Source organism: Typopeltis vanoorti, chromosome 1 (genome assembly GCF_054136105.1).
Source record: "Typopeltis vanoorti isolate ZY-2024b chromosome 1, IOZ_Tvanoo_1.0, whole genome shotgun sequence".
Taxonomy (NCBI): domain Eukaryota; kingdom Metazoa; phylum Arthropoda; class Arachnida; order Uropygi; family Thelyphonidae; genus Typopeltis; species Typopeltis vanoorti.
The window spans coordinates 166,527,982-166,542,391 of NC_143549.1; the positions used below are offsets into that span (position 1 = coordinate 166,527,982).

The window sequence follows — 14,410 nt, forward strand, 5'->3', positions numbered from 1 at the left end:
AAACTGTTCGGTGTCTACAGCTAACTTTTTTTGGTGGAACAATGGATTTTATAGACAACAGTTTGGTTTTGCTTGGCAATGGGTAGTCTATTTTCCACATCTGTTCATATATTCAAGGAAAACGTTTCCTGGATCAAATGACACAGATACCTACGATCTGGTGTGTGTGTGTGTGTGTGTGTGTGTGTGTGTGTGTGTGTGTGTGTGTAATATTTTCATACTCTGGAATTATGACTTTTTTGCCTTGCAGCAGTTTCTGCTTTCTTTTAATTCATTCTACCATAATATAAATTTTATATTAAACTTCCTTTTCTGGATCTTCTAATCAATCACAAAGAAACCAGATAATGATGTTTCTCAGAAGTTATCTGCATTTCATGCAAGCCTACTCATAGTGAATGCTATGAGTAGGCTTGCATGCTTCATGCTTAATCCATTCATCATTCTTCACAAAAGCTAAGCGTTATCCACACCCTTCAGAACTGGGCAACTTCTGTTTTCATAACTAAAGAATACAAACTCAAAAAGAAACTTCAAACCCTTCAAAACCATAATATTCAGCACAGGGACTTGATTTCCATTCTATATATTAATAACATGTCAAATAAGATTGCTATTCTTCTCAAAAAACACATCTGGGTAGCTTTCAAACCAATCCAAACCATTTGTATCCTCCTCAGATCTCCAAATGACAGTATTTCCTTCTAAAAATATCCAGGTATTTGATACATGTTCCTGCAGTCTTGCTTATACAGGCCAGACAAGCTAAAGTTGTGAGGTGAGAGAAAACTTATATTGGCAATATGGAGCACAAAAGGAAAGAAAGGGCAGGGAAAGCTCGCCAACTACTAATCACACCATTCACCATCCACCATGTCCTATTTAGAAAACTTTTTTTTAAACAAAAACCAAGGATTTATTCTAAATCAGATCTTTTGACAAATTAAACTGACTTCAACAATTATGTACAAACTCTACAGAAAGACAGTTGACCCATGCCATGCTTCATCATAGTCAAATTTAATTTATATTCAATTATGCTCTTCTAACAATTTAGTTTCTTTTAGCATCAACTGGTTTCTTTATTTTCCTTCCATAAAAATAGTCCTGATGAAGCCACAGATAGGTGTTTGCCAAACTAGCCGGTTTGAATCTCCAGTACATATTACAATGACTAATAAAAGTTCCCTGCACTTAAGTCATAAAATACAGTAAAAATAAATAAACTAGCATCTTTATTATTGATCTGCTGCACATATGTGATTCATATCTCATGTCCTTTAGGTGCCAAAGCTTATCAAAGTTGAGTACAGCAAACTCTCGATTTAATGGACAATTTATTAGAGACTAAGGGTTGTCCGTAAAATTGAAAGTCCATTAAAATGTGAATCTTAGGAATAGTAATGAAAATAAAACACTTTCAGTGGTACAATATTAATATATTTTAATGAGAACATTTTTATGTAAATACCATTTTACTGAGGATTGGGCTTGAAAAAAGCATCAATTTTCAGTTGCTTTCCACTTTTATACTGTTTCTTAATAATTAACGATCAAAATTGCCAAAAATGTTCGTAATAAGCAATCACCTCTGAATCTGAAGATGTGTCTATGAGTGAGATGATGTCGTCCATGTGTTCTCTAACCACCGATAGTTTCGGACCAGCTAGAAATGCTTCTTCTTCTGTTTCCTCATTGTCAACCTACTGATCGCCCCGTAGAACATTTTCAGTAATCTTTAAATCTGTTCAATGTCATTCTCACTGACATTATCACCAGCTGTTCACATCAAAGTTTCAAAGAAATCAGAGGTTTCAAAACCTATGAAATTGTATTCTGGTTCATTCCCATTCAGTAACTTGGTCCAGTCATTAGCCAATGTTGTAGTCTTTATCTCCTTCCAAGCAGCAGCAAAATTAAAGATGGCAGACTTGATGTTGTATGAGTACAAACTTTGAAGTCTCCTGGCTCCTCTTGTATCTTCTTTGGAATCATTTTTTGTGCTCCAAGACACCATAACCTCTTCAAGAAACTTCTTATGCAACCTCTTGCAGGCCACAGCGAGTCCCTGGTCTATAGGCTGTATAGAAGTGGTGTTTGGATATAAGAAGATACATTTTATTCTTCCATTCCTACTAACAAACTTCTCAGCATTCGGATGGGCTGATGCATTATTAAGAAGTAAAACAGCATTTACATCTTCAGGACCTCTTCTTAGTTTTGCACTTCAGGTATGAAGAGATTGAAAAACCAGTCAGAAAAAATGTCACTTGTAAACCAGGTATTCCTTTAGCTGGAATAGATGAATAGGCAACTGGTTCATAACATTCTTCAAAGTGCGAGGCTCTCGTGCTCTTCCGACTACCATTGGTTTTAGACAATGTGCCATCGGTATTAGCACAAAGTAGGGCTGAATGTGCTCCTCGTTTAATTTGGCCAGGTGTGCTAATCTCATGTTTGTTCCCGAGGATATTTTCAGGAACAGCACGACAGAACAAGCCGGTCTCATCTGCATTGTAAACTTGAGGCAAAATAAGACCCTTGGATTCAATGACTTCATTGATGTATTTCCTGAATGGCTGAACACGTTCAATATCGGCGTTCAGTGCTTCACCACATGTTTGTCTGTTCGTAATGCCATGCCGTTTACAAAAGCACCAAAACCACTCATCACTCGCCTGGAACTGTATACCCATGTGTTGTGCCAGTTTTTCAGCAGCAGACCTTAGTTCAACACCATGAACAACAATGCCACTAGACTGCTGTTGAACAAACCACTTATAAACTCCTAAATTCTTATGCTTAGCCAACGTCATGTTTCTTATCTGCCACAGTGAAACCACTTTTGAAGCTCTCAATGCTATATTTTAGCGAAAACTAAGTAAGTTTGTCTTTATTTTGGCGTATGTCCGAAACTAATGGTTTAACTAAAAATTACTCCAACAACAGCCTAACCACCACCTGTTTTGCTCTAGTGACATTATGCTACTGAACCAAAGTACATGCACGAACTATTATGAGTACACATGTAGTAATATCCGAAGACAAAATTTATAAACACTGCCAATCACTTCTGATTAACCATCATATTTATTTTTTTATTGATTATTTCATTATCTGTATGTATTTGTCAAATTATGTCCATTAAATCCGAAGTCCATTGAATTGGGATCCATTAAATCAAGAGTTTACTGTACATTCAGGATCTGAATGTTATGACATTATGCTCCCCCCCCCCATGTCATATGTGTTTCTTTTGAGATTTATCACCTAGTGTGAGACCACTGCCTTAATTAGCCAAAGCTTGAAATGGTTTGAAAAAGTTGCATGTTTGGTCATTAGAGGATTTCCAGATTATGTGTGTGTGTGTATAGTCTGTCAAAAAAAATGTACACACATTTTAACAGATGTCATCTATGGACTTTTTTTGAAGTTGGATCGAATTACAGTAGCAATATGTAGTATGATGTTCTCTCAAAAGATGTCATTACTCACATGAATACTAGCATCAACACATGACCAGTAGGACATGTCAAGCAAAATGGTTGAGGCATGATTGTCGTTTGAGGAATGCAAGACCATTTTAAAGTGGTATTTCAAATTTGAGAATGTTGTTGCGGTTCAACGACAATGGAGACGCGAGTCTGCAACACAATCTCCAACATGCCCGACAACTGCTTGTATTCATGATAAGTTTGCGACCCATGGTATCATGTGTGATGTGCACAAGGGAAGATCCATGAGGCCTCGCACAGCAACAAGTCCTGCTTCCTCAGCTATGGTGTTGACTGTCCTACCGGTCACATGTTGATGTTAGTATTCATTTGAGTAATGACATCTTTTGAGAGGAGATCATACTACACATTGCTACTGTAATTCGATCTAACTTCAAAAAAAAGTCCATAGATGATATAAAATGTATACATGTTTTGACGGACTCTGTATGTATGTGTGTGTGTGTGTGTGTGTAAAATAAAGAAACAGCAAAACGACAATTTAAAGTTTAAAAACCTTTTGTAGATGAGAATCAAAAAAGTAAAATGAAAATATAATGCACCATGCATAGTACATTTTGTAAACACCCAACTGTTGAAGGGTGATTGGAATGGTTTGTGTGATCTGAATATGAATTAAATAATGTATAGTGGGTTGAAATTATTGGCTTCAATATGTCCAATTCTGTCTGCAATCTTTAATATGAGAGTAGTTTTGCAATTGTGATAGACATTAAGTTAATCATCAAGAGACTTAGTTCCTGTTTTAACATCTTGAATACTCATCCTGAATCATAACTATTGGAAATGATAGTATTCTTTAGATGTCTCACATTCTCTCTTTTCTTCATCATTTGAGATAATATTGATGTTGTCTAGTTTCCCAGAAGGGTGGTGTGATGCAGTATTCAGATACTTCCCTGTGTCCTAATGCACAAACTTCATATGCAAATAAATTTTCATATGAAGTCTATACATTAGATATACAAACATTGAAATTGTCACCAAAACATCATTTCCTTGGACTAAGAAGTACTTCTAAGGATAAGTACATTTTAAATATAAATTGACTAGTTAGGGTGGGAGTGAGAAGACCATAGCCAAGCTTTTTTTTTTTAGTACACATTTGATTTTGAAACTGGACATGATTGGTTAAGATAGCATTCATATAACACAAACTCCAAGGCTTTTAAACCCATATATGATAAGGTAACTTTACAGATTTGAACTCATAAAAATTTATCCATTTGTATTTTATTTCCACATCCAATTTGAAGATACACAATTCAAAACGTTCAAAGAGAATTGAGGCCTCATCCTTCGTGTGATTGCTGTGTGATCTGCCAATATAACTGACATCAAACTAAACAGCAGGCCAGTTTAGTTTAGCAAAGAAAGAGTCTTGATGGCAGTTGAGGGAAAATAACATAAGCTTCATGGTTAATATGCTTGCTATAAGACAACCCAAATTTTTAGTCTAAAAATGAATAATATCAGGACTGTAGCAGTAAGAAGATAAATAACTGTACTATATCAAACAGGTAAAAAAATTAATAAACATTAGCTATATATACAAAAGGTGTGTATATATATATATACACACACACACACACACCTTGTGTGCATGTCTGAATAAAACAAACATACACAAACTAAAACAGCTAGACCATACATACCTTCTGGGTGGTGGAGATATGGTTCGTAGCTTATAGCATATCAGTAAACCATTTAGTTCTCTGTAAAGTTAATTAAACTTTTAGAAAAGTTTCTAAAAGTCACATATAAATTTGTCAAAAACAATGAATGTACAATGAACAAAAATACCGATTTATAAAAATCTGCTAATAAATATAAATAAACTAACTTGATGAATTATGAAATCTATTTACTATCCCATAACAAAAATTTCAAATGAAGACGTAACAAAAAATATTATAAATTTCTAATTGAGTGATTATGCAATATAGTTCTTTAATGGTTTGCTTTTATTTTGTAATTAGCACAGTGGATATAATAAGTGCCACACACACACACACACACTTTTTTTTTTGTTGTAACAGTGGCCCACATGAGTTTGTTCAACATAAAATGCACTAGTACTGTGAGCAGAGAAAGATTATTATTAGACCACCAGGGAGTCAAGGACTCATCATGACAGGCCATACATCACCCAAACCAGCTGTCATACCTTCTCTTAAATGAATTCACAGTATATGCACTTACTACTTCAATAGGTCAACTGTTCCACTCACTGACGGTTCTATGAGAGAAAAATCTAGTTCTTATCCCTTTCTTAACTGCACACAAACTTAACTTCCACAGATGCACCCTTGTCTTCTCTCCAGCTCCATATAATGAAAAATTTTATCAACCAACATCCTCTCAAAAGTTTATAGACCTTTATCATATCACCCCTCTTTCTTCTGTCTATCAGTGTCTGCAGTCTACATACTCTCAAATCTATTCTCATTATATACATTTCATAACCCCAATATCATCTTTGCAACCTTTTCACAGTTACTTTATCGCTTTCAAACCCAGGACACCAAAATATGCACACAGTGCGAGTGCAGTAATATTAAGGCTTTGTAAAGAGGCAAAATGACTTCCACATCCTCATGTGTCAATGTTTGTTTCAACATCACAATTATCTAAGTTGTATTTGGAATTTTTGTTATGTGACCTTTGAATTTCAATTTTCTAACCACCATAACTCCAAGAGCTGTAGCTAGCCTCTTCAGTTATTTCAAGTATAATCCCACCAATAAAATATATTGGTGGGATACTGCATCACACCAATGGGATAAATTTACTTACTAACACTGAACCGACAACCATTATCATTTATCCACACTTCCAGCCTATTCAAATCCCCCAGTAAATGCTATATATCAACATTTCTGATCCTGCCTATCTCTGCATCATCATCAACAAATAATTGAAGATTTCCTGTCAGGCCCTTTCCAGTATCATTAATTTATAGATTAAACAACAATGGTCTAAGGTTTGATCTCTGAGTCCCACCACTGGTCACCTTAAATCTGGCAGATTCACATCTCCCATATACCACTTTCTGATACCAGTCTATCATCCATCCACATCCAAGTTAATAGTTTATATTCCAATCCCATACTCTCCAGTTTATGCAACAGTCTTTCATGTGGTATGATGACAAATGCCTTAGCAAACTCCAACAGTATCAAAGGGTTTCCACTCCCTTTATCCAACTCGGTCATAATATTATTATAAAATATGAACAAATCACTCAGACATGACCTCCAAGTACAGTTCCAATATTAAAATTGTCAACACTGGATTTGAAAACTTACAGATAATGTCCTATAGGAAATACATAAGAAATTAGGCCATTCCAAAGGTCATTAGGAGAATGAATGAAGGGAGGAGGATTATTATTATTTGTTATTAGTAGTATGCAGACACCTCCATGGAGTCTGAAGACTCATTGTGGAAGAACCAATCTATCCATCAACAAAGGGTTTGTTGGTGGCAACAAATCTGGCAACCCATTCCACTCATTCACAACTCTCAAAGCAAAAAATACTGTCCTCAGATCCCTACAAACTACACCTTTATTCAACTTCCAAGGATGATCCCATGTTCTGGTCCCTCTGGCCAACTGCTGAAATATTTTTCCTGTATCAATCCTATAAAACCCTTTAAGCAACTTAAAATGTTTCTATCAAATTCCCTCTTTTTCTCCAATCTAACTTCTGCAATCCACACACCCTCAATCTGTCTCATAGGCAACATTACACAGGCCACTCCATCTTAGTCAGTCACCTCTGAATTCTCTCCACTACTTTCTCATCCCCCCCAAGAAACCAAGGGGGGGAACAGATTGAGCACAGTAATCCAGATGTAGGTATATCAAGGCCTTATAAAGAGGAATAACCACTTATCTCTACATATTGTGTTTTTCAATAGTCAAGTAATCTTATGCAACCTTAGCAATGTCCTCTAAAATTTAACTCTGTCTACCACCACCCCTAAATCTCTAGCTTCATCTATTTCCTGGAGTAAAGTGCCATCAATGTGATACATGGCTTGTAATCTATTTATCCCAAATTGAATAACATTATTTTCTATATATTAAACTGACACTCTTTATCTTTTGCCCATACTGACAGCCTATTTAAATCATCCTGCAAGTTCTCCACATTGCCTTGATTAACTATTACTCTACTTAATTTTTCATCATCAGCAAACAACTGAATATTTCCTTTCTGGTTATTTCCTACATCATTTATATACAAATTAAACAGCAATAGTCCGTGCATGGAGCCTTGCAGCACACCACTACTCACCTAACTAAATAAACACACGTAAAACCACAGTAATAGGTTTTTTTAATACGTAAATATTTCGACCTAAGTGTTTTAGGACATTGTCAGTACAGTTGAGAACAATACTAGGAATAACATACAGATAGGGTGCATGAATACAATGGAATCCAAATGCATGCAGCAGCGCTTTCTAGCGTTTAAAAAAAAAATTATTTAGATTAAATTAAAATTAAATTATTTTACACAATTTTGTATGACAATTTCTCCTACTTTAGGAATGGCAAGAACATCATTGTGGTTTAGATTGGGTCTGTGAAGCAGGGCTTTAGCACTTTCTTTATATAAACGTTCATGTTTGTATGATGATCTGTGTAGAAGTTTGGTCTTTTCCCAGTGGATCCTATGATTTGGGTTTTCAACTCAGTGTTGGGAGAGGCTGGATTTCTGTGGCTTGATGAGACGGATGTGATCTTGATGTTCAGAGATGCGTTTAAGAACAGGTCTGCCCAAAGTGCAACAGTTTACAGGAGCATGGTACCTCGTACATGCCAAGTAGTAACAGAGGTGGGAGTTTGTCTTTAGGCGAAGGTAACAAGTTGTAGATCTGGTTGACGGGTTTGTAAATCGCAGCAAGATTGTATTTTTTCATAATTTTTGAAACTCACTCTGAGATGCCTTTGACATAAAGTATGGGAATCCTATGGGCTTGTTCTTGTCTAGGTTGATGTGTGGAGAAGTGGCTGATGATTTTTTGAGTAGTTTTAGGATTGTATCCATTTAGAATGGCTGTGTTTTTGATTATTTCCAATTCTTGTTTTAGAGATTCCTCAGAGGAGCAAAATCTGTGTGCTCTGGTTACCAGTGATTTGATGATGCCAAATTTTTGAGAATGATGATGAGCAGAAGAGTTGTGGATGTAGCAACCAGAAAAGGTCGGCTTTCGATAGACAGAAGTGGATATGGAACTGTCTTCTTTTCTTTGGATGTGTAAATCCAGGAAAGAGATATCTTGTGGAGATTCTTTTTCTAACATAAATCTGATGTGGGGGTGAAGGAGGTTTATTTTATCTAGAAATAGTGTAGCTCTTGTTCGGAATGACCCCAGACTGCAAAGACTTCATCGACATAATGTAGCCAGAGTTTTGGTTTGAAACGCGAAAATTTTTTCCTCAAGATCTTCTATATACAGGTCTGCCAAGTTAGGTGATAAGGGGGACCCCATAGCTGTTCCTTCCTCTTGCTTGTAGATTTTTTCTTTTCAAGTGAAGTAACCAGAAATAATTGTAAATTTGAATAGTTCAACAATATCAGATGGAAATTTTTGAGTTAACAGGTCCACTGTTTCCTTATGGGGGATATTAGTGAAGAGGGAGACAATGTCGAAGCTAATTATCATGTCAGTTTCCAACAGTTGAGTGTCTTTTATTTTAGCGTGATACTCTGTGGAATTTTTAATGAGGCTGAGTGGCCAATGTGGGGACGGAAAAGGTTAGATAAGAATTTTGCTAACTTGTAAGTTGGGCTGCTAATAGAATCAATGATGGGTCTGAGTGGGACGTTGTTCTTGTGAAGTTTGGGTAAACTGTATATCTAGGAGGTCCAGCGTGGTATGTCGAGTTTTTTACGGTTTCTTCATCTAAAGAAGTTGTTTTCATCAAGCAGCTTGTTCAGTTTCTTGAGCTGTCTTTTTGTGGGATCATAATCAAGTTTTGTATAAGCATTTCGATCTCTGAGTAATAAATTCATTTTTCGGTCATATGACTGAGTATCAAGAACCATAGTGGTATTTCCCTTATTGGCTCTGGTGATGATTATGTTTTAAGACAGTAAGAGCTTTCAATTCTGATGGTGGAATATTTAAGTCCGAAGGTTTGGCATCAAAATTATTTTTGCTATTTCAAAACGAAGCTTGTTGGCTTCAATATTGGAGAGGTGGCCAATGTTTATTTCGATGTTGTATATAAAATCTAGATATGGAAAGCATTTTGAAGGAATGGCAAACTTATGACCTGCTAGAACATTTAATTCATCTTCTGTTAGAGGAAGGTTAGATAAGTTAACCACCCATTTTTTGGACAGTAATTTGTTGGTATTTTTCTTAGATCGCTTTGACAAATTGAGATTTTTTTTATATAGGTCAGTGTTACTTTTATCAAAAGCTTTGGTCCCCGAATTTTTTGAAACACTAATAATCACTTGTAGCAACTCTTGATTTAACGTGTTTGACAATTCTGCTTCTAATTCTATAATTTTTAAATTATTTGTTGCCAATTCGTGTTTAGAAACTCATAGCTGATTAAGCAGGAGTGAATGGCTTGCTTTCTGATAGATATTTTGAGCACCTGGCGACTTAAAAATTTTCTTTAGTTCAGCGAACATTGGTATGAGTTTATCGCATCTGCACTTTTTTAAAAAAGAGATTCGGGCACGTAGCTTACCCTGTTTCAGTTGAAGTTTGCCTAGTAAGTCCATCTTCTGTGCTGTCTGTTCCCCGTGAAGGAATAAGACTTGATTATATAAAAGAAACCTGTGGAGAATTCATGACTAAATAAACACACGTAAAACCACAGTAACAGGTTTTTTTAATACGTAAATATTTCGACCCAAGTGTCTTAGGACATCATCAGTACAGTTGAGAACAATACTAGGAATAACATACAGAGAGGGCATGAATACAATGGAATTCAAATGCATGCAGCAGCGCTTTCTAGCATAAAAAAATAAAATAAAATAAAAAAAATACATTAATTATTTAGATTAAATTAAAATTAAAATTGAATTATTTTACACAATTTCAACTAGTCACCTGTTTTCGCCTGTTCGGCCCCTTCACATACCAATTTTTGATATCTGTTCAGTAGTCACTCTCTTATCCACTTAACCAGTGTCATGTCCATCTCCATTTGTTCTAAGCATAACAGAGTTCTATGCAGTATTCTGTGAAATGCCTTTGCAAAATCATGGTGTAGCCATTTCCTTTATCCAACTCAGCTGTTACTCTATTATAAAACGTTAGTAAATTACTAAAGCATGACTGACCCTTCACAAAGCTATGTTGACCCTCATATAGTAGCATATTTTTATCTACTCATTTTGAATTCTCTTTTTGACCAATTTTTCTGGTACTTTTACCACCACACAGGATAGAGAGGTGATGGAGTGCATGAATGATATTTGGAAAAAAAGCAGATGAAACATGATACAAGTTCATGCATTTATCGGATTCCACGAAGAAAACCTTAAACCACAGTGCTACTAGCTAAAGATCTGGAACTGGAAGTTAGCAATGAAGATATAGAGCAGTTAAAAGGTGGAAGAAGAGTACTCAAATGAAGACCTTAATAGAACTATAAGTATAAAAATTGCAAAATGAGAGAGAAAGAGAGAGGAAGCAAAGTCCCCGAATAGTTTATGATGAAAAAATTGGCAGAGGCCGGTATTTGTCTCTGTTAATAGAACAGTTGTTAATAGTTCAGTTGTTTAAGGAAATGGATTCAACATGGAGAGATTTAGTAAAGTAGACAGAATGATGCAAACTGCAACTGTCTGCTACAGAGAAATTTATGCAGAAAAGAAAAAAGCAAACTATGAAGTAGTGTACAAAGTTGATGTAGTGTACAAATTTTTATTAAGGAACCCACCCTGCTGTTATCTCACCTCCTGTAGGTGATCCTACACCCTCCACAAGTTGTGTATCCCACGAACCATTCTAAGAATGCTTTATTGCATTTCCTGAATTTGAAGAATTTATTGTTGATGATCTAGCTTTCTCTGATGAATTATGCAATCAATGAAGCAGTTTTGATAATTACTTTTGGTCCAAGTGTTTCCAACTGATTATTTTACTAAGTACAGAGAAGCACTGTATGTTCATATTTCATCACAGTACATGACAATTTTATGCCAGTACAGTTGTAGTTAGTTCAGTAGAACAATACTCATGAACATACTGAAAAAAGCAGCAGAATGCAAAAACAGAGCACTTATGTGAAAGTGCAAGGGAAATCAACTATTAGGTGGACTGCCCTCTTCAGCAGATAGGTTTTTAAGTTCACCACCTCAAATGTGAGCATTTGAGGTGGTGAACCTCAAATGTAATATTCTAAAGTTAGTCAGATTTGGGATTCATTAAGTGTTAGGAATCAAGCAGGAGAGAAGAGATGCTCTGAAGAAAAACAAGTACAAAGGTGTTTATGCTAAGATAAGCTAGATGTAAAAGTCAGCCGAAAAATGGAAAACTGATCTTGATTGTAAATTTGAACATTATCAAGTGTAAGAGGGATGAAGTAAGATCTTTCTTTCAAGTAATAAGACAGAACTATGTTTTGATAGCAATGAAATTCACATTGACTGAGGAAGATCCTTCAGCTCCTCACATCACCAATGGTAATTGAACCTAGGACACTCCTTCCCCAGGCATATGGTTGCGAAGTGCACAGCCACTAGGCTAACCACGTGGACCTCCCTACTTAAATGTGGTATTTAAGACATTTTGAGAAAAGTCTTAAAATGTCTTAAATACCACAAAATGTCTTTCTCACTTTCTCAAAATGTCTTCTCTCAAAAAAGACATTTTGAGAAAAGTCTTAAATACCACATTTAAATAGGGACCCGGTATCTCCTTCACTTAGTAAATAAGCTCTACAGGTTAGCAAAAAATGAGATCAAACCTGATGGTAACATCAGGTTTGATCTAATTTTTTTTATGAGGAGGTTCCCCAAGCACCTAGCATATAATCATACTGCCACTTATTCTGGCAGAATAAGTGGCAGCCTGGAGGAAGTTTGAGCATAGCAAGATTCAGGGATGGTGTGAAGGAAACATGGAAATGAGACTCAGAGCAGCATTCATGACTTTCAATCTCACACTGCATGCCAAACTCTAAGTCTTTGATATCATTAATCATGGAAGGTCTTTCATGATTGGTGATGTCAGAAACTTTCAAAACAGGAAGTATGCAGAGAGGTGAGAGGTTTGTGAGCATTATCAAAAATATAGATACCATGGATCATAAAAAAAAAAATCTCCAACAAAAAATACAATGCCCCACTTTCACCACCCAAAATAATAATAAAAAAAAAAAAATTGTATCCATACACAAATTTGTGACTTCAATTCAAATGTCAACAGTGCATCAAAAACTCATTTATTTCTTACAGAACCTCAAAAAATGCTGTCCACCTCGATCCAAACCAGGTGGGATCTATGAAATATTATTATTATTATTTTCGGGCTACTCCAGGGAGTCCTTAGACTCATCGAGGGAGGCCCTAAACATCACATCCACACAACTATACGACATTCTCACAGTATCTATCATACCTTGCCTTGAACTCGCTCACTGTCATAGCACCCACAACAGACTCTGGCAGCTTATTCCACTCATTCACCACTCTAAAAGTAAAGAACCCAGCTCTAACACCACTGCTAACCACACTATTGCCCAGCTTCCATAGGTGTCCCCTAGTTCTCCCACCACCAGTCCTGATCTCAAAAATATCCTCTGAATTAATCTTACAGAATCCTTTTAGTAATTTGAATGTCTCAATCATATCTCCCCTTTTCCACCTATCAACCAGTTTCTGCAACCCACAAATCTTCAACCTGTTCTCATATGGTTCATTCCACAGACCTGCTATCATCTTAGTCACTCGCCTCTGGATCCTATCCACCTCCTCCCCATCAAGAAGGAACCGAGGTGACCAAATCTTGGCACAGTAGTCAAGATGAGGTCTTATCAAGGTTCGGTACAGAGGTACAATAACTTGCTTGTCTCTGCTCATTAAGGTATTTTTCAACAACCAAGTGAGTTGATGAGCTGATTTAGCTACTTTCGCAATGTGCCCCCTAAACTTCATCTCCCTATCCACCAACACTCCCAAGAAATATCTGAGGACAGAGACCAATTTTTGCCACTCCAACCAGTTATGAAAATTTATGCTTGATATTTTAAAAGCACAAATGTTCTGTACTTTGGCCAAAACAAAATGTGTAAGAAATAATGTCAAATTTTATATAAGAAAATTGTGTAATAAACACATTTTTTTCCTATTTGTCAAAAATGTAAAAATACATTTTTAACCAATAGAAAAAAAAAAAAAAAAAAAAAAACTATTTTTACACAGTATATACATTCCAAAGAATATTGTGTAAAAAAAAGACATTCACTATGCACTGTACAGTATATAGAAAAACATTAAATTATTATTTTGACAAGCTTTGAAGGATATTCTTTGGCAGCTGTTGTATTTCCATAAGCAATTTCATCTTTCATTTTGACATTATGATTTGCATCATTCCAAAAATCCTTGCAACAATCTGTTACTTGCAGCAAATTTATTTATTTTTGTCATCAGTTAGTTGGGAGGACAATGATGGTTCTAGATCTTTTATTTTCTCATAAGTTCTTAAAGCCCACTGTTTAAAATACATTAAAGATGCCAAGAAATTATATTCGGTTTCATCCTTTATCCAAGTGTAAATAAATAAAGTTTTGCACATGAATTAATTTACAAGTAGTCCAGTTGTGAAGTGACTTCACATGCAAACTTTGTTTGCTTACACTTGGATAAAGGATGAAACCAAGAATAACTTGGCATCATTAATTTATA

General features: G+C 35.6%; 1 protein-coding gene across 2 annotated transcripts in view; it reads right to left on the reverse strand.

Annotated features, from left to right (window-relative positions):
* Positions 1 to 14,410, reverse strand: part of Mvb12 (multivesicular body subunit 12-like Mvb12) — a 171,363-nt gene that overhangs the window by 57,302 nt on the left and 99,651 nt on the right. For both annotated transcript variants that reach the window (XM_090395241.1, XM_090395250.1), the window contains one exon: positions 5,171 to 5,230. In XM_090395241.1, coding sequence (XP_090251367.1) covers positions 5,171 to 5,230 — 60 coding nt within the window. The remainder of the gene's footprint in view (positions 1 to 5,170; positions 5,231 to 14,410) is intronic.